The sequence below is a fragment of the Camelina sativa genome, chromosome 6 (genome assembly GCF_000633955.1).
Source record: "Camelina sativa cultivar DH55 chromosome 6, Cs, whole genome shotgun sequence".
Taxonomy (NCBI): Eukaryota; Viridiplantae; Streptophyta; class Magnoliopsida; order Brassicales; family Brassicaceae; genus Camelina; species Camelina sativa.
In genome coordinates, this window is record NC_025690.1 from 26,158,180 (window position 1) to 26,176,244 (window position 18,065).

At 37.4% G+C, this 18,065-nt stretch overlaps 4 protein-coding genes across 7 annotated transcripts in view; 3 read left to right on the forward strand and 1 right to left on the reverse strand.

Moving 5' to 3' along the window:
* LOC104793738 (nicotinamide adenine dinucleotide transporter 1, chloroplastic) overlaps positions 1 to 1,982 on the forward strand; it is a 2,817-nt gene extending 835 nt beyond the window's left edge. Inside the window, exons 2-9 of one of the 4 annotated variants that reach the window (XM_010520148.1) lie at positions 80 to 175; positions 287 to 393; positions 496 to 544; positions 631 to 740; positions 916 to 1,010; positions 1,126 to 1,214; positions 1,309 to 1,403; positions 1,500 to 1,982. In XM_010520148.1, coding sequence (XP_010518450.1) covers positions 80 to 175; positions 287 to 393; positions 496 to 544; positions 631 to 740; positions 916 to 1,010; positions 1,126 to 1,214; positions 1,309 to 1,403; positions 1,500 to 1,733 — 875 coding nt within the window. In that variant the 3' untranslated portion in view covers positions 1,734 to 1,982. The remainder of the gene's footprint in view (positions 1 to 79; positions 176 to 286; positions 394 to 495; positions 545 to 630; positions 741 to 915; positions 1,011 to 1,125; positions 1,215 to 1,308; positions 1,404 to 1,499) is intronic. The other 3 variants (XM_010520149.1, XM_010520150.1, XM_010520151.1) reach the window with 3 other exon arrangements.
* On the forward strand, positions 7,471 to 12,878 carry LOC104793739 (kinesin-like protein KIN-14G). The gene is made up of 18 exons (XM_010520152.2): positions 7,471 to 8,038; positions 8,265 to 8,431; positions 8,551 to 8,694; positions 8,787 to 9,017; positions 9,124 to 9,195; positions 9,299 to 9,367; positions 9,473 to 9,550; positions 9,629 to 9,760; positions 9,864 to 9,945; positions 10,033 to 10,302; positions 10,380 to 10,486; positions 10,566 to 10,744; positions 10,837 to 10,998; positions 11,090 to 11,343; positions 11,433 to 11,596; positions 11,679 to 11,792; positions 11,876 to 12,360; positions 12,447 to 12,878. Exons 1-18 carry the CDS (start codon positions 7,918 to 7,920, stop codon positions 12,568 to 12,570), a joined length of 2,955 nt encoding a protein of 984 aa, XP_010518454.1. The 5' UTR covers positions 7,471 to 7,917; the 3' UTR covers positions 12,571 to 12,878.
* On the forward strand, positions 13,192 to 17,116 carry LOC104793741 (fumarate hydratase 1, mitochondrial-like). The gene is made up of 18 exons (XM_010520153.1): positions 13,192 to 13,302; positions 13,407 to 13,578; positions 13,650 to 13,767; positions 13,868 to 14,017; positions 14,146 to 14,256; positions 14,376 to 14,459; positions 14,797 to 14,895; positions 14,974 to 15,024; positions 15,112 to 15,161; positions 15,271 to 15,352; positions 15,475 to 15,569; positions 15,653 to 15,719; positions 15,809 to 15,859; positions 15,951 to 16,046; positions 16,135 to 16,233; positions 16,332 to 16,361; positions 16,463 to 16,528; positions 16,739 to 17,116. Exons 2-18 carry the CDS (start codon positions 13,433 to 13,435, stop codon positions 16,823 to 16,825), a joined length of 1,482 nt encoding a protein of 493 aa, XP_010518455.1. The 5' UTR covers positions 13,192 to 13,302; positions 13,407 to 13,432; the 3' UTR covers positions 16,826 to 17,116.
* LOC104793742 (ethylene-responsive transcription factor ERF071-like) overlaps positions 17,630 to 18,065 on the reverse strand; it is a 2,775-nt gene continuing 2,339 nt past the window's right edge. The window contains exon 3 of the mRNA XM_019246463.1: positions 17,630 to 18,057. Within this exon, the coding sequence (XP_019102008.1) occupies positions 17,630 to 18,057 (428 nt within the window). The remainder of the gene's footprint in view (positions 18,058 to 18,065) is intronic.

Here is an 18,065-nt window from a genome sequence, read left to right on the forward strand (position 1 = left end):
CAAAACCTTTTTTTTTGGTTTTTTTTTTTTTTTGATTGATTGATTGAAAAAAAAATTCTGATTCTTTTTTTTTTTTAAGGGGTTTTTGCGGCTACGTTTGTTTGCCCTCTTGATGTTATAAAAACGAGGTTTCAAGTTCATGGCCTGCCCAAGCTCGGTGATGCAAACATCAAAGGTTTACTCCTCTCTTTTTTTTTTCTTTTCTTTTCCTTTTTTGAAATTGGCTCAACAAAAAAAACTCGGGATTGCGCTGATTATATATATGGATCTACTTTATTCTGATCAGGTAGTCTAATTGTTGGCAGTCTTGAGCAGATCTTTAAGAAAGAAGGCATGCGTGGCTTATACCGGGGACTTTCCCCAACTGTGATGGCTCTTCTCTCCAATTGGGCCGTGAGTTTTTCTTTAACTTCTTCTTCTTCTTGCTACCTGTCTATCCCCTTTGTTGGATTCTATTGGACTTCTTATTTGGAGCTGTAAGACTTACTTTTGCAGATTTATTTCACAATGTATGACCAGCTCAAGAGCTTTCTTTGCTCAAAAGGTTACTTGCGCTTTTTTTTTTACCTCAAAAAAAAAAAAAACCCTTTCTTAATCCCTTATTAATACCTCATCTCTGTTTGTAATTAGATGTGGATCGCAAACTCAGCGTTGGTGCTAACGTATTGGCTGCTTCTGGTGCTGGAGCTGCTACTACCATTGCCACAAATCCTCTTTGGGTTGTCAAGACTAGACTTCAGGTCCGTGTTTTTTTTTCTTTTCTTTTGCTTCATGTATGCAATCATAAGGAAACAACTATGTGGGGAACCTTAATTAGTAGTATACACAACACCTGCTTTTTTACCAACTTAGAATGTTGTTCATTTTGTGTCACGATAAGAATCTATTTCCAACACCTTGTTGATTCTCCTTCAGACACAAGGAATGAGAGCGGGAGTTGTGCCATACAAAAGTACGCTGTCTGCTCTAAGGAGGATAGCTTACGAAGAGGGGATTCGAGGATTGTACAGGTTTTTTTTCCATCTTGCCCAACACTTTCTTCTGTTAACTGATGATCAAAGAAGGTCTTTATTTTATTTTAAAAGTCTTTCCATTTCTCTCGCGCTTTGTGCCTACCAAAACCAGTGGTCTTGTGCCTGCACTAGCTGGTATCAGTCATGTTGCCATTCAGTTTCCTACATATGAGATGATCAAAGTCTACTTGGCCAAGAAAGGTATAATCTTTTGAACTGGATGAAGTAAAGAAAAAGGTAAAATCTTTGTGGAGATGAGATCAACTAAAAAAAAAAAAGTTTGTGAACCCAACAGGTGATAAATCAGTCGATAATCTCAATGCTCGTGATGTAGCAGTTGCCTCTTCGATTGCCAAAATATTTGCTTCCACATTAACCTACCCGCACGAGGTGGAGGTTACCTCTACTCCCATCGTTCTCAGTTTTTTTTTTTTTTTTTTAGGGTTTTATATGACCTCCTGTTGTTCTTGATCACGCGGCGTGCAGGTTGTAAGAGCTAGGCTTCAAGAGCAAGGGCACCACAGTGAGAAACGTTACTCAGGCGTAAGAGACTGCATCAAGAAAGTGTTTGAGAAAGATGGGTATCCCGGTTTTTACAGAGGCTGTGCCACTAACCTCCTGAGAACAACTCCTGCAGCAGTAATCACTTTCACTAGCTTCGAAATGGTGCATCGTTTCCTTGTCACCCATATACCTTCGGAGCAAAGCTCTATTCTTTAAATCTACTAGTATTTGTTTTTGATGATGATGACGACCAAAGGGTTATCATTTTTTACACAGTTAAAAATGGTTTCCCCCTTTTGGGGAATAAATCGAAAATAGGAGTTCGTTTATGGCTCTGTTGGAGAAAAACATAATCTTGGATTGAAGTGCATATTAGAAACTTGAGAGACCCACAGAGAATATTAGTATAATGTAAGACTGATTGTTTTCATTTCTCTCTTTTTGGTACACACTTTTTATGATCTAGCAATGATCGTCGTCGTCAACAGCTCTCGGCTTCATGTATTTATACTGGACCTCAAAATATATTATTCTGTTTTTAGCCTGTTATGAAATATTTGGGCCTTAAGTTATTATGTTTATGAATTTGACTCTGTTTCTTCGTTATAGATTAGCTGCCGAATAATAAATCTCAGCTATGATACATTATGGTTATGAATTTGACTCTGTTTCTTCGTTATAGATTAGCTGCCTAAAATTAAATTAAATGAAAAGGAAAAAAGCCAATGAAATCGAATAATAATGAAATTGATGGGTTGTTGTTGCACTTTTCCCTTTTTTTTTTTTTTTTCAGTATCTATCAAAATAAAACATGGGATACTTGTTTTAGTTTCTTTATTTCTTAATAATTATTATAAATGTGATTTCTCTTTATTTACGGTTTCATCCATTATATATAAATAAATGGCCAAAAAAAAAACAGAAAAAAAAAAAAAACAATTCATGGTGATGCAAAAATGTGTGTTTGTTCTGCAATCGTTTGGTTTGGTAAAATGTATTTTGCGTTGATATTCAGCAAATTTGTATGGCTAACCGCACTACTACTTTACTCTATGTATGAAATGAAAGTAGTTGCACGCACTACTTGGAAAAAATATTACTATATGGTATACATTTTACTGATTTTACATGTACAACGTGTATAACAAAATCGATTTTTTTATTTGTGAAAATTCCTAATTAAGCTAAGCAACAAAAGAAAAGGATCCGAGAGCAAGGGGAAAATAAAAGGAAACATAGAAATCGAAGGTACATCTTTTGTGACAACATGTGATTTCGTAATTCCCATACGATTACAATGATGTTTGTGGGATCTGGCATCTCATGTGACGTGAGTGCGGTGAATTTTATTTCTTTATTACACTTACACCGTTTTATTTTTATTTATTTATAGGATGTGATATAAATAGTATTAATTAAAAAACGACAGAATATATATCGTGTTTGTTACAATTTTTTTATATAAACGAAAATGCTTTAATTTCAAAATTTGTCACTCCTATCATTGTATGAAAAGTGTAGTCAGAGTTTTCATTATCATTTTGTATACATATTATATATAGTACACAAATACTATAATTTTTCGATAATCCCTTTATTTTTTAAAAAAATAGAAGGAAGAAATCAAAAGGTGGATTATTAGGGGATAAAAGATGCTTTTAATTCACCAAAATTAAAATAGAAAAAGGCAAAGCTGAATATTGAAACATCATCAAAAACTGTCTTAAGGAACTATGATTGAATCCCACATGCTCTGTTTCTCCTCTTTATTCTTTTCTCCTCTATTTTTTTTTTGTTTAATCCAAAGGTTTTCTAAAGGTAAAACCCAGTAATTTCTTTATTATATATGATATAGTACTATATATTAATATGGCACTACTGTTCATTCATTTTTTTAAATAAAATATTAGCCTGCTCATGATGATCATTCCTGATTGCATTTTGAATTTTCAAAATTTTCAACTTGGAGAAGAAAACAGAACAAAACAAAACAAAAATTAGTTGCTAAAAATGATATGCTTATTTTTGTTTTGGTTTAGGCGTGAAGGAAGGAAGAAGCGGGGAAACTGATCGACACGCGCCAAATCAAGCGAGTGGCCTAAATACGGAAAAGAAACGAAAATACGTGGCAGTTAATGATTGGTTCGTTGACTTGAGTGACAGTCGGGTCGTAGCACCAACCACATTCTACGTGGGTCCTCTCGTCAAAGACGCTCTACGTGGGGTTTACCTGCTAGGCCCGGATTGGTTTCACACCGAACCTGTCTGATTTTATAGGTCCGGCTCCGAGGCGCTGATTTGAATTTTTTGAACGTTGAAGCTCTCTTATCTTTTCCTTTTATTTTATTATTATTAATAATTTATGGTATGTAACAAAATAAATCTCGAGGGATGTCTTACTCAGAAAATATCGCCGTCAATGTTTGGTGGTGTGATCTCATTTGGCACCGTAGACACGTTGACACGTTGCCCATATCCAATGTTTATCATCATCTATCGATCGACAGACCTAAACCGTGTTTATAAAATAAGTTCTCATTAGTCACTTAATTCTTCTAAGTTCGTCCGTTATGAATTTTTTTTATTAATATACAACATGATCTTCATAATCTTTCTATGAAGATGATTGATTATGTTGTAACGAGAATAATTTTTTGATTACGTACGTAATAAATACTACAAAGTCATAATTTTACCGACCGTTATATTTTTCGGTGAAAAAGAATCCTATGTTAGTTACCAAATAATAATGAATGAAACAACATATTTAATAGTAGTAATTGGGTAATGGACCTAATTGCAGTAACTTTCAACTAACTCTATATACATTTTCTCTCAAGGTATATTTGGAAAGGAATGTCTCGCCTAACATTCTTGCTTTTCTTATAACAACATTAAAAACAAATAAAATAAAAAAGCAATTCATTGTATTTTTAATTAATTGGTTGTTGTTCTTAATTAATTTTAGGCCACTCCAATACTACTACTACTACACTAAAGTATCATTAAAAAAAAAAAAGATTTATAATTTCTTTGCTTCTAAAGCATTGCAAAGACACATGGAATCAACTAAATTCTATATAACTAGTGTTCTATCTACATCGATTTGTTGCTGGTTTTAACGCGATACATCATCATCATCATCTCATTTCCATTCTTCAGAAACTTACATTATAATTTCTTCCATCGAGCATACATATACATATATGTATATGTATTTGGATAAAATATAGAAAATACAAAAAATAGCAATATGTCTATCTAAAATTTGGAGATTCCATCTCTACCAATAGCTAGGATTCAATTAAATAGTTATTATACTACTACTTGTGAAGTGTCTATCCAATTCCTTAATGGACCGCAATTGAGGAGTATGGGCCGAACACTTAAGAAGACATGCCCACGAAGGATTCAAAGCTTGGTAACGGTCACCTCTGGTCAAGACAAAATCTTTTTCGTGTTTTGCAGTGTAAGGGTTCATAGTGATGCTGGCAAACGGATAAGGTTCGATTCACCTAGGTTTAAGTGAGCTGTCAGAGGTGTCTTCTTGGGTGTATAAAAGGAGAGGGAGCCGCAGAGAAGCGGCCAACACAATACTAAGAAAGAGCTTGAGTAGCAAGCAGGTTAGATCTAGAGTGTCTTGAGAGTAAAAGAGGACTTACCTTCTTAGCTCGGTTGTATAGACTCTCTAGGGTTGTCTAAATCTCTCCTGGTCTCTTGTGCTCGGGTTACAAACGTTTTATAAGACCTTGTGAGCTGATCAGTTAGCTCACCAAGACGTACCTTAGCCGGTGTTTGGCTTTGGGAACTTGTAATCCGTGTGTCGTCTCTTTTCTCTCTACTTCTCTCTTCTCTTCTTCTACAAACAAACATACAGAAAACATAGCATCGGTTAATAGCAAAAGAAGATCAAATCCCTAATAAGTGGTATCAGAGCCTCGGTTGAAGATTATAAAGGTGGTGGATTCCTCTTCTCAGGCTAAAGTGTTCCACAAGAGGTCCGAAGATCTAGATTCAGCAGGTAAAAAGTTCCTTACTTGGTTCTCTGAGTTTAGGTAGCTTGTGCTGTTCTGAAAGGTTTAAGGTTGTGGAATCTAGTTGCATATCTGGGTAGTGTTCTGTGGTCAGTGGTGAAGGAACTCTTCCGGTTAGCTTGTCTAGCTAGGTTGTGATCAGATCTAGCAAGGATAGAGTAGATGGAACCCACTCAGGCCAAGTTCGAAGTTGAAAAGTTTGATGGGGAGGGTGATTTCTCAATATGGAAGCATAGGGTATTAGGTCAGCTAGAGTTGCTTGGCCTATTATCGGTTTTGAAGATTGATGAGTTATCCTCACCTGAAACGGAGAAAGAAGACGAGTCAGATCTTAAGTGGAAGGCTAAAGATAGAAGAGTCAGAAACCTGATCGGTATGAGCGTGACTGACATGGTACTGAGAAAGATCATGAAGAACAAGACTGCACAGGGGATGTGGGATACGTTGGAGTCTCAATACCAAGACAAGTCTCTGCCAAACCACTTCTATCTTAAACAATGGTTTTACAATTTCAGGATGGAGGAAGACAAGAATCTAGATAGAAACTTGGATGTTTTCAACAAACTCGTTTCAGATCTAGCTTGTCTTGAGGTGGAGTTAAGTGATGAGGATCAGTCTGTTATACTCCTGAACAGTCTACCGTCACACTTCTCTCAACTAGTTCACACTCTCTAAGTATAGAGGAGGAAAGGAGACTATCACTCTAAAGGAGATTGTTCAGTCAACCTACTCTCTAGAAACAGAGTTGAAGCAAAAGGGTAACTACTTGACAAAGACAGGAGGTGAAGGACTCTTTGTGCAGCAGAAGCCCAAGTTTGAGAAAAAAGCAAATCCTAAAGCTAAACAACAGAACAAAGGCAAAGTTCAAGGCAAAAACAAAGAAGACATGTTGGATTAGCGGAGCTGAAGGACATTTTAAGAAAGACTGTCCAAATAAGGGCCATATTGAAGCTGGTGTTGGACAAGCAGTTGGTTCTGAGCTTCTGATGTTGACAGCCTCAGAAACACAAATGAGAAAAGGTTGGATACTCGATTCGGGTTGCTCGTATCATTTAACCTATAGGAAGGATCTTATGTTTGATCTGGAGGAGATTAACGGAGGAAAGATATTGATGGGAAATGATTCTTACTGTGAGATTACGGCTATAGGGAAAGTAAAGATTGGTAATCATGACAATTCGGTTGTCATACTAACCAAGGTCAGATATTCACCTACCGCCAAAAGAAATCTGATATCTCTTGGTCAACTGGAAGCACAAGGATGTTGGTTTCAGTCAAAGGATTTCAAACTAAAGGTTTTCAATGAAGATACAGAGGCTTTGACAGGTGACTATAAGGATACGCTCTATATCTTTGATGGAGAAGCAGTAATCGAGCAAGCAAACTCAGGAGTCGAAGTTGGAGATCAAGCCATGCTTTGGCATAGTAGGTTGGGACATGTGAGCACAAAAGGTTTGCAACTGTTAGCTAAGAAGAAGCTGATAAATTTGGGAACTTGTAATCCGTGTGTCGTCTCTTTTCTCTCTACTTCTCTTTTCTCTTCTTCTACAAATAAACATACACAGAAAATAGAGCATCGGTTAATAGCAAAAGAAGATCAAATCCCTAATACTACTAATAATAATAAATTAAATAAATAATTAAAATTGTACTCCTTTATAGTAATAGGAGGAGCAATTAAATTATATCATTGATGAGAGATCCAATTGAATCAACAATACAATCAATAAATCGTAACGAACTTAAAATCAATAGTAAGGCTTTTAATAATAAAAGGAAAATCCAAACGGGTAGAGACTAGAGAGGCTAACCGGAAAGAAGAAAAAAAAAGAAGATTATATTGCGTGATCGTGACGCGCGGGAACCGAAATACGTTTTTTTTTTCTTTCTTATTTTTCATGTTGGTTAGAAGAAGAGCCTGAAGATTGGAGTGTGGGGGGAGGGAAAAAGAAGAAAAAACGAAGCAACAGGTTCGGTTCGGGGAGTGGAGAGAGAGAGAGAGAGAGAAGGAAGAGTGAAGAGGACAGAGTATAAAGGCAGTTGTTATAATAGCTTTACAACCTTTGTTGTTTGTGTATCTTATTTTTTTTTCCCAGAGAGAAAGAGAAAGAGAAAGAGAGAGAGAGAAAGAGAAAGAGAGAGAGAGAGAGAATTCATGGAGGAGGTTATGAGTATTCTTCCCAAGTTACCTTTTTAAAAAGCTCACCCCCTCATTTCTTCTTTACCAGGAAACCAAAAATTTTTAAAAAAAAATCCCAATTTCTCTCCGATCGATCTTATTTGGATCGGACTAGAGTGAGTGATTGTTTTCAAATTAGCTGTCTGTGAAGAAGTTCCCTATTATTATTATTGTTATATAGTAAACGATGGCGACGGAGGATGGAGGATTGAGCTTCACGGTGGCTTCAGTAATGCAGGATGTGTTGCAGCAACACGGCAATGGCCTTGGAGATCATGATTTACAGTCTCGTCGAGCTGAAGAAGCTGGTAATCTACTACTTCTTCTTCCTTAATGTTTCAAATTCTTCTTTTATTTTGGTAAAAATCGGAATTTGCTTTCTTCTTTCCCTAGTGTGTCTCTGTGTGTGTGTGACTACTCTCTAGCTTTAGTTTTTTTTTTTTTTGGGGGGGGGTTAAATTGTAGAGAATGTGCTTCTTCTTCTGCTTTAGATAGATCTTTTTTAAAAATCGTCTTCTGCGTTTGTTTGCTTAGCGTCGAGGAGATATGAGGCAGCTAATTGGCTGAGAAAGATGGTTGGAGTTGTGTCAGCTAAAGATTTGCCTGCAGAGCCAACAGAACAAGGCCTTAGGCTTGGCTTACGTAGTGGTATTATCCTTTGCAAAGTCCTCAATAAGGTTCATCCTGGAGCTGTTTCGAAGGTTTCTTCTTCTTCTTCTTCTTCTTTACATCCAAACCTCTTCTTCTTCTTTTTATGTTGAGATTATTATGTTTTTGGTTTTGCAAAAGCGGTTCCTGATATAATTTGATCTCTCTTCAGGTTGTGGAAAGTCCTTGTGATGCCATTCTTGTTGCTGATGGAGCTCCCTTATCTGCATTTCAGTATTTTGAGAATGTTAGGAACTTCCTTGTTGCTATCCAGGATATGGGCTTTCCTACATTTGAAGCATCTGATCTTGAGCAAGTATGTACCCTTGGAGATTTCTCATTGACTTCAATCAAAGAACTGCTCATGAATATGCTTTCTCTTCCTTTTTCTTTTTTTTTTGGTTCTAGGGAGGGAATGCTTCTCGAGTTGTGAATTGTGTTCTGGCAATCAAATCGTATGATGAATGGAAACAAAGTGGTGGAATTGGAGTTTGGAAATTCGGTGGCAACATAAAGCCTCCTACTCTTGGTAAATCATCATTTGTGAGAAAACACTCTGAGCCGTTCATGAACTCATTATCCAGAACCTCATCGATCAACAATGACAAGTGTCCCTCTGACACCGATTCTAACAAGCTGGTTGGCCTCTTCAACTTTCTCTGGTTGGTTTTTCTTTCTTTCTTTCTTTCTGAAGTGCAATGTTTGACGTTCATGTGTCTCTTTTTGTTGTACCCTATGTTTTCAGACCAGTTCAGGTTCCCTCAGCACCCTTGTTCGTGCTGTTCTATCAGATAAAAAGCCTGAGGATGTTCCCAAAGTGAGTTTCAGACTAGTTCGCTTAGCTTACTCTTTTGTATATATATCGTTGTCATTTGGCTGTGTTATGTTCTTGATGTAAGTTTCTAACGCTATGGTAACAGCTGATTGAATCTCTGCTGAGCAAAGTTGTAGAAGAATTTGAAAATCGAGTTACAAATCAGTTTGAGTTGGTATGTTTCTGTTTCTTCTCTCTCTCGGTTCATTGGTTAGTTCACAGAACATGATCTTCGGTTGTGTCATAATTCTTCTAATCTGAGAATTTCTGTCATGTGAAGGTTAGAGCAGCAGCTCCAAGAGAATCAACTTCTTCACAGAACAACAAACCATTTCTTAAACCTCATGGTGAAAGAGAGGTTAGAGCAGCTTCAATCTTTCTCTGTAAAAGATATCGGTTAGATGATTTTGCTGATTACTGAAGTGCCTTTTTGTAGAGGGAAGAGAAGAGTTTCAAGGCAATAAAGAAAGATGAAACTAATCAGAAAATCCAGATTGTTGACGACGAGGTGAAAAATCGACAATTTAAACAACTGACAATCTTCAACCAACAACAAGAAGATATAGAAGTAGGCACTACACTACTCCATCTAAACTTGTCACAATTTCTTCGAGATTGGGATAGCACTGATTCTAAGTGTATCTACTGTTCTTTATGTTTTATTATTATAGGGACTAAAGCAGACACTCTACACTACAAGGGCTGGTATGCAATATATGCAGAAGAAATTTCAAGAAGAGTTCTCTTCTCTTGGTATTCAAATCCTTCTTATCTTACTTTCTAAGATAGTTCTGATTATCCAAGAATTTGAAACTAACGGATCTATATATCTGTCCACAGGTATGCACATTCATGGCCTTGCTCATGCTGCTTCTGGTTATCACCGAGTTCTTGAAGAAAACAGAAAACTTTATAATCAAGTGCAGGATCTCAAGGGTAGCATCCGTGTTTACTGTCGGGTACGACCATTTTTGCCTGGACAATCCAGCATTTCTAGCACAATTGGGAACATGGAGGATGATACCATAGCGATTATTACTGCATCTAGACATGGAAAATCACTCAAATCCTTTACTTTCAACAAAGTATTTGGCCCATCTGCCACTCAAGGTAATGAAATTGAAACGCCTCGCTCTTATTCTCCAGTGATTGAATTGAACCTGAACGATCCATCATGCTTTTTGTAGAAGAGGTATTCTCTGATATGCAGCCATTGGTCCGTTCTGTTCTTGATGGATACAATGTATGCATATTTGCATATGGTCAAACTGGATCAGGAAAAACATTCACAATGGTAAGATTAGAGTTGAAACTATAAAATTTTGAAGCACTTTGAAGCTAGAGAAATTTATTATTGTTTCCAAATTTTCTAGAGTGGACCAAGAGATTTAACAGAGAAGAGTCAAGGAGTTAATTACAGAGCACTTGGTGATCTGTTTCTTCTTGCTGAACAAAGAAAAGACACATTCCGCTACGATATTGCTGTTCAGATGATTGAGATTTACAATGAGCAAGTCAGAGACCTTCTTGTTAGTGATGGAAGCAACAAAAGATATCCTTTTTCATGAATGGTTATAAGTTTTATGTTCTGGTTAGAGATCATTTTCATGTTTTATTTTCATATTCCTTAACATTTCTTAATACGTTAGAGATCAGGAATAGCTCTCAAAAGGGTCTAAGTGTGCCGGATGCAAGTCTTGTTTCCGTTTCTTCAACATTTGATGTTATTGATCTAATGAAAACTGGGCATAAGAATCGAGCCGTTGGATCTACAGCCTTGAATGATCGAAGCAGTCGTTCTCACAGGTAAAAAAAGGGACAGAGAGAAGGCATTAATCTTCAAATGTCTTATGCAAACTCAATATAACAGTTGTCAATCTTTTTTTTTTTTTTGCAGCTGCTTGACTGTTCATGTTCAAGGAAGAGACTTGACTTCAGGAGCTGTTCTTCGCGGATGTATGCATCTTGTGGATCTAGCAGGCAGTGAAAGGGTAGATAAATCCGAGGTTACTGGAGACAGACTAAAAGAAGCACAACACATTAATAGATCTCTCTCTGCTTTAGGAGATGTGATTGCTTCCCTAGCTCACAAGAACCCACATGTTCCTTACAGAAACAGCAAACTCACACAACTACTTCAAGACTCTCTTGGTATAAGGAAAACAAGCAGTTTATTCCTGAATACTTGCAGCTAAAACTCACTTTTTCTTTAACTTGTGATTTCAAATATGTTACATCAGGGGGGCAAGCAAAGACATTAATGTTTGTCCACATTAGTCCTGAGGCAGATGCATTTGGGGAAACAATAAGCACTTTAAAGTTTGCAGAGAGAGTAGCTACGGTTGAACTCGGTGCTGCACGAGTGAACAATGATACTTCAGATGTTAAGGAACTCAAAGAACAGGTTTTACTTTTTGCTTAAACTGAATCTGATAGTTCTAGTTTCTTGGTTGATGGTGTTTGATCGGCTTTGCGTTTGTTTATAGGTTGCTACGCTAAAAGCAGCTCTCGCGAGAAGAGAAGCAGAGTCACAGCAGAGCAAAATCTTCACAACTCCTGGTGGCTCTGAGAAACACAAAGCCAAAACTGGTGAAGTAGAGGTGACTATTCTCTTGTCAAACTCCATCTCTTAGATTTTAAAAATCATGTCTCGAACTGGAAAATGATTTATGAGTGATTGTAGATTCATAACAATAACATCATGGCAAAGAAAGCTGAGAGCTGTGAAGTGGAGGAGATTACAGTGAACTCACCGCCTTGGCCACCAGTAGCAAGTCCAGGGCAAGCCTACAGAGAGGATGACCCAAGTTTCGGTTCCAGCGAGTGGGTTGATAAGGTGATGGTGAATAACAGGCAAGACGAGATGAAAAGAGTGGAGAGTCTATGGCGAGGAGGCACAACAGACAATGGAATTGGTATTCTGCCGGAAGATTTTTACAGGAGAGATTTGTCTTCAGACACTTCAAGAATATTCTCTGAACATTCTTACAACATCTTTATGGGAAACAACAACAGCATAGATGATCTAGATGCAGCCACAAGTGACTCATCGGAGCCAGATTTGCTGTGGCAAACAAACCAATCCTCCAAGATACCAACAAGAAGCAATACTGAGTCAAAACCCAAGAAACAACCCGTCTCAAAAGCGATAAGAAGTCCTCAATTCAGGTAACTGTCATTCAAAATGGGAAACAATAACATAGAATCTTAAAACATCTTTATGTATTGTATGTTTCCAAAAAAAAAAAACGCAGGAACAACTCAAACTCGGTTTCACGGCCTTCAGCTTCACAGAAGCTAACAAATGGACCTCGTGGCACGAAACAACAGTTTGGTCCTGCTGATATGAAGCGGAAAGCTGCTAACGCTAGGCATTGAAGGCCACACTCACTCACCCGTACGGATATACATACAAACAAACTCACATGGATTTTTATTCGTTTTTTTTTTATTTGATTATTTTTCTTCCACTGGTTGTTTTCTTGATTCTTCCTCTTTCTCGTTTGGTTGTGCAAGTTTCGACATCAATATATATATATATATATAACACAGTCACAGACAAATAGGAAGTGTTCTTCTTTTCTGTTCTATTTTATGTATATTCATTCTTCCACTAGTTGAACATAAAATATATGAAAGATTTGTATGTAAACTGTATTTGCTTTGTGAGTTTTTTTATAGTAGTATTTCTTTAGTGTCTCAAATCAAATCAAATCTCTGATTTGATGCATTTCTTATTAGAGTTTAGTGTCTCAAATCAAATCAAATCTCTGATTTGATGCATTTCTTATTAGAGTTACGAACTGATCATCTTCCATATTTGAAAAAAAAGAAAATAAATATAAAAATATTTTGTTGGAAAATACATAGAAATTAGAAAAAGTATTAACGAGAAGTTGTTTATCATTTGTTACAAAAAGTAATTTTATCTCCCCCATACTTTGCAAATAATCGACCAACCTTGTTGATTCGTTGAATATATGTATACCCTTTTTTTTTTTTCTAACCCTCTCTCTCTCTCTCTCTCTCTCTCTCTCTCTCTCTCTCTCCACTTCTTGTTCAACTTGATCCGTCGTTATCTCTCAGCTCTCCATCTTCTCGTCTTCCAAGGTTTTTGTTTTTGCTATTTACAGATTCGTAGAGTTATTATTTTTTTTTTGGTTAGAGGAATGCGTAATTTGATAATTCCTCGCTCGCTTCTTTGTTGACTGCAGTATTACTATTAGGTAGAGAAGAATCCATGGCGATTTTTCACGTCGCGTCGCGGCGGCTCTCCGGCGGAACAACTGCGACGGCGCTGCGTTATGCCACCGCGCTGAGATCTTATTCGACGTCGTTTAGGGAGGAGAGGGATACCTTCGGGCCGATCCAAGTTCCTTCCGATAAGTTCGGGATCTGATCGTTGCGTATTCTCTTTACTTTCCCCAATGGAAACGTTTCATAGTGTTGTTTTGCAGATTGTGGGGAGCTCAGACGCAGAGATCGCTGCAGAACTTCGAAATCGGTGGTGAGCGCGAGCGAATGCCTGAACCAATAGTCCGCGCTTTTGGCGTCTTGAAGAAATGCGCTGCCAAGGTAAACACCCCAGCAGCTCCTCTAAGGTTTTGGGATTTCGGATTCAATTCTCCAATTGCTTTTTGGTTCGTCATATATTTAGTAATAACTGTAATGATAGGTTAACATGGAATATGGTCTTGATCCAACCATTGGGAAAGCTATTATGCAAGCTGCTCAGGAAGTAGCTGAGGGAAAGCTCAATGATCATTTCCCTCTTGTTGTATGGCAAACTGGTAGTGGGACTCAGAGTAATATGAATGCTAATGAGGTAATTTCTGTGCATTCTTAGAGATATGTATGTTTTTAGGATCTCGTTTTATATTGCTACAAGAGAAGGCTTTGTGTTTATGTTTCTTTCTCTTTTTGCTTCTTTGTTTTTCTTTTTGCTTTTCGTAGGTCATTGCTAACAGAGCAGCTGAGATTCTTGGTCGCAGACGTGGTGAGAAATGTGTGCACCCAAATGACCATGTGAATAGATCACAATCTTCTAACGACACTTTTCCGACTGTAAGCTTTGATTTTACATGCTTCAAGTTTTTTGAATTGCTTTATGAAACAGGTTTTTTTTCCTTCCATTCGTATATGTTGGCTCACTCCCCTGTCGCATTTTTTTTGGCTTTGTCTAGGTCATGCACATTGCAGCTGCAACCGAGATTAATTCGAGGCTGATCCCTAGTTTAAAAACTTTGCACAGCACTTTGGAATCTAAGGTCTGACTTTGTTTTGCTCTTTTACTCAGATCTACTCGCTAAATACACAATACTCTTTAAAAATGAAACTTGCTCTGACCTCAATAGTATCATGAATCACTTCTGATTATATTTCAATGTGTTACTATTTATATCCGAGAGTTGCTTTTTAGATGTTGCAATGTTCCGTTTTTTGGAACATCTTCTGACCATGACACTTTGTTATCTAATCCTGTTTTCTTAGACCTTTTTATAAACGTCTTAACATTCCTGTTGCATTAATGCATTTGCACTCAGGCTTCATGGTCTATCTGCTATGCATTCTTATTTATTTCCAAACTTACCTTGTTTCTGGCAGTCGTTCGAGTTCAAAGATATTGTGAAAATTGGAAGAACTCACACTCAAGATGCTACACCTTTAACATTAGGACAAGAATTCGGTGGCTATGCTACTCAAGTAAGTGGTTTGTTGAGAAAACTGTATTTTTTCTAACAAAAGTAAAAAAATCACATGCAATCTGGAATTCATGTGCAGGTTAAGTATGGACTTAGCAGAGTCACATGTACTCTACCCCGCCTCTATCAGGTTTGGGAAATGATATCTTTGGGGGATCAGATTTCTTGAACTTTTCCACTTATTGCTGAGCTCTAATTGCTAGAATTGTTTGGGCAGCTTGCACAAGGTGGAACTGCGGTTGGGACAGGATTAAACACGAAGAAAGGGTATATCTCATTTTGAATTTTATTTCCACAATTCCATCCCAAGTTCATCTCTCCTAATATTTGATGTTTTACTAGTCTACTGTTAGTAACACTAGTAATATCTGTACAGGTTTGATGTAAAGATAGCTGCTGCAGTAGCTGAAGAAACAAACTTGCCATTTGTCACCGCCGAAAACAAGTTTGAAGCTCTGGTTAGCCTTTAAACTACCTCTATTATTTATAGACATTGAACCCATTCCCAGCCTCTGGGGCCAACTAGAGAAGATGTGTCTGAACAGTGAAATCAGTTGCTTAATTATTCTGCTTTCTCCAGGCTGCACACGATGCTTGTGTTGAAACCAGTGGGTCACTTAACACGATCGCCACATCGATGATGAAGATCGCCAATGATATACGTTTTCTTGGAAGGTATGTCATCTTATCTTTATGGATTATTTTCTTCATTCTTCAAAATGCACTATGTTCTTATAGTTTAACATGTCTTTATATAGTGGCCCAAGATGTGGTCTTGGTGAACTTGTTCTACCTGAAAATGAGCCAGGAAGCAGTATCATGCCTGTATGAATGCAATCTTCCTTTGCTCTTCTATCTTCCTTTTCCCATACTTTCGCTTTAGGGTTTCAATTGAGTTTTTTTCTATTTCTCAGGGGAAGGTAAATCCTACACAGTGTGAGGCCTTGACTATGGTCTGTGCCCAGGTAAGTTCCATTTATGTTGTTAAGCTATGAATCTAAAATGCTAAGGTTTTATTGTTTCTGACTCTTTGGGTTGCATCAAACAAAATTGCAGGTTATGGGAAACCATGTAGCTGTGACAGTTGGTGGGTCAAATGGTCATTTTGAATTGAATGTATTCAAGCCGGTGATCGCAAGCGCTCTTTTACATGTACATGAATCTTTTTCATTGTACTTCTGTTTCTTTGATTGTATTTTAAAAATAGCGATCTAACCATTTGATCTCGCCTCTTTGACAGTCCGTCAGATTAATAGCAGATGCTTCAGCTTCGTTTGAGAAAAACTGTGTGAGGGGCATTGAGGCCAACAGAGAAAGGATCTCAAAACTATTGCACGAGGTAGGCTTTATTCTCTCGTTTGTTAGTCTGAAAATTGTCCATGGTGTGAAAATGTTCTTTGGGAAATAATTATTTATCTTCATGTATTTTCTCTGTAGTCTCTTATGCTTGTGACATCACTGAATCCGGTAAGTCTCCAAATATTGAACTCGGCCTTTACATCATCTATTTACCCATTAGGATTACAAACAAGTTTACCTCGATACTAAATTCTAGAATCCTTTACCAGAAAATCGGGTATGACAATGCTGCAGCAGTTGCCAAGAAAGCTCACAAAGAAGGATGTACATTGAAGGTAAAACAAAAAAGCCTTTGTTATGATATGTCTCGAAACAATTGTGATATGCAACAAGAGAAACAAGTTCTTGTCTGGATCAGTTTGATAGCAAAAACATCTGATGTGCCCTCTATATTGGATTCTGAACCTTCTTCAAATGCAGATGAGAAAGTTGTCTGAAAAATCAGTTTGTTAAAATCTTGAGTTTTTTTAAATTGTATCCTGCAGGACGCGGCTCTGAAGTTAGGCGTTCTTACTGCAGAAGAGTTTGACACTCTTGTTGTTCCTGAGAAGATGATTGGTCCGTCAGATTGATGTTGTTTCTGGAGACAAAGCTTCAGTTACCATTATTCTTCTGATGCTTGATTTAGGTTATAATAAAAATGAGCAAATCCTGAAACTATATAATTCTAATTTGATGGGAGGGGAACATTGTTTGTCAGTGATTTTTTTGTTGAATAAAGAGAGAGAACTCAGCGAGAAAGAAAAATTGTATTTCTGAGCTTTTTGTTTCCCCACCTCTCTTTCTCTTTACTGGGGACGGTAGGAAAGAAGAACTACGAAACTTTTTAGCAGAGCTAGGGGTTATATCACTCTTTGGGACAATTTTTCTAAAAATTGGCTTTTCTGGGGGCCCTTTGTTGGACCTCAAACGGAACGAGGCTAAACTAATAATGACGTGGTGGCGTAAAAAGTGTAAGACACCCCTTGACGATGAAACCCTGTGCGGCGACAAGCCAACAGATTCGGCTTAAATACCCAATATTAAGTATTTTAGTCAGCGAACAACTTTGAATACAAAACGCTAATCTTAAAGTAATTTCGTGATTTCGTGGTCAATCAATAATTTTCCTGTTATTTTTTTATGAACCTTATTCATCCAAATGGTCCAACTAGAATCATTCAAATAAGTTCTAAAATTTTGACTAAAATTTTAAAACTCATTCAGATAATCCATATGAATGATTCTGATGATGCTCTTTTTTTTTTACAAAAAAAGAAATGATTCATCCAGATGGTCCATCCAAATGAATAAAGGAACAAGACCTTGGTTGTTGTTAAATCAAAAACAAAGACAAGATTAGCATACTAAATGAAAATTAGCCGCCGGGGAATAATTTAAGATTTAGTAGTGAGAGAGTCTTCTTCTTCTTGGAAGCTCCATAGATTACCAAGGTCCGTCGTCGATTGGTCGTCGAGAAACGGAATCTGATAGAATCTCATGTAATCCTCAAACGCCATCAGCTCCTCCTCCTCCTCCGACAACAAGCTCTCTACTTGGTGGTTTTCCGAAATCATCTCCTTTTGATTTGTATCACTAATAATACTAGTGTTTGGGAAATTCAGTTTCGCTTTCTGGCCACGGATTTTGATGGCTGCAACGTCGTAAGCTCGAGCAGCTTCCTCGGCGGTTTTGAATGTGCCGAGCCAGACACGTGTTCCTTTCCTCGGGTCACGAATCTCCGCTGCCCATTTGCCCCACGGCCTCTGCCTTATCCCTCTGTACAGATTCTTCCTCTCTCGCTTCCCATCTCTTTGCCCACCAACTGTTCGA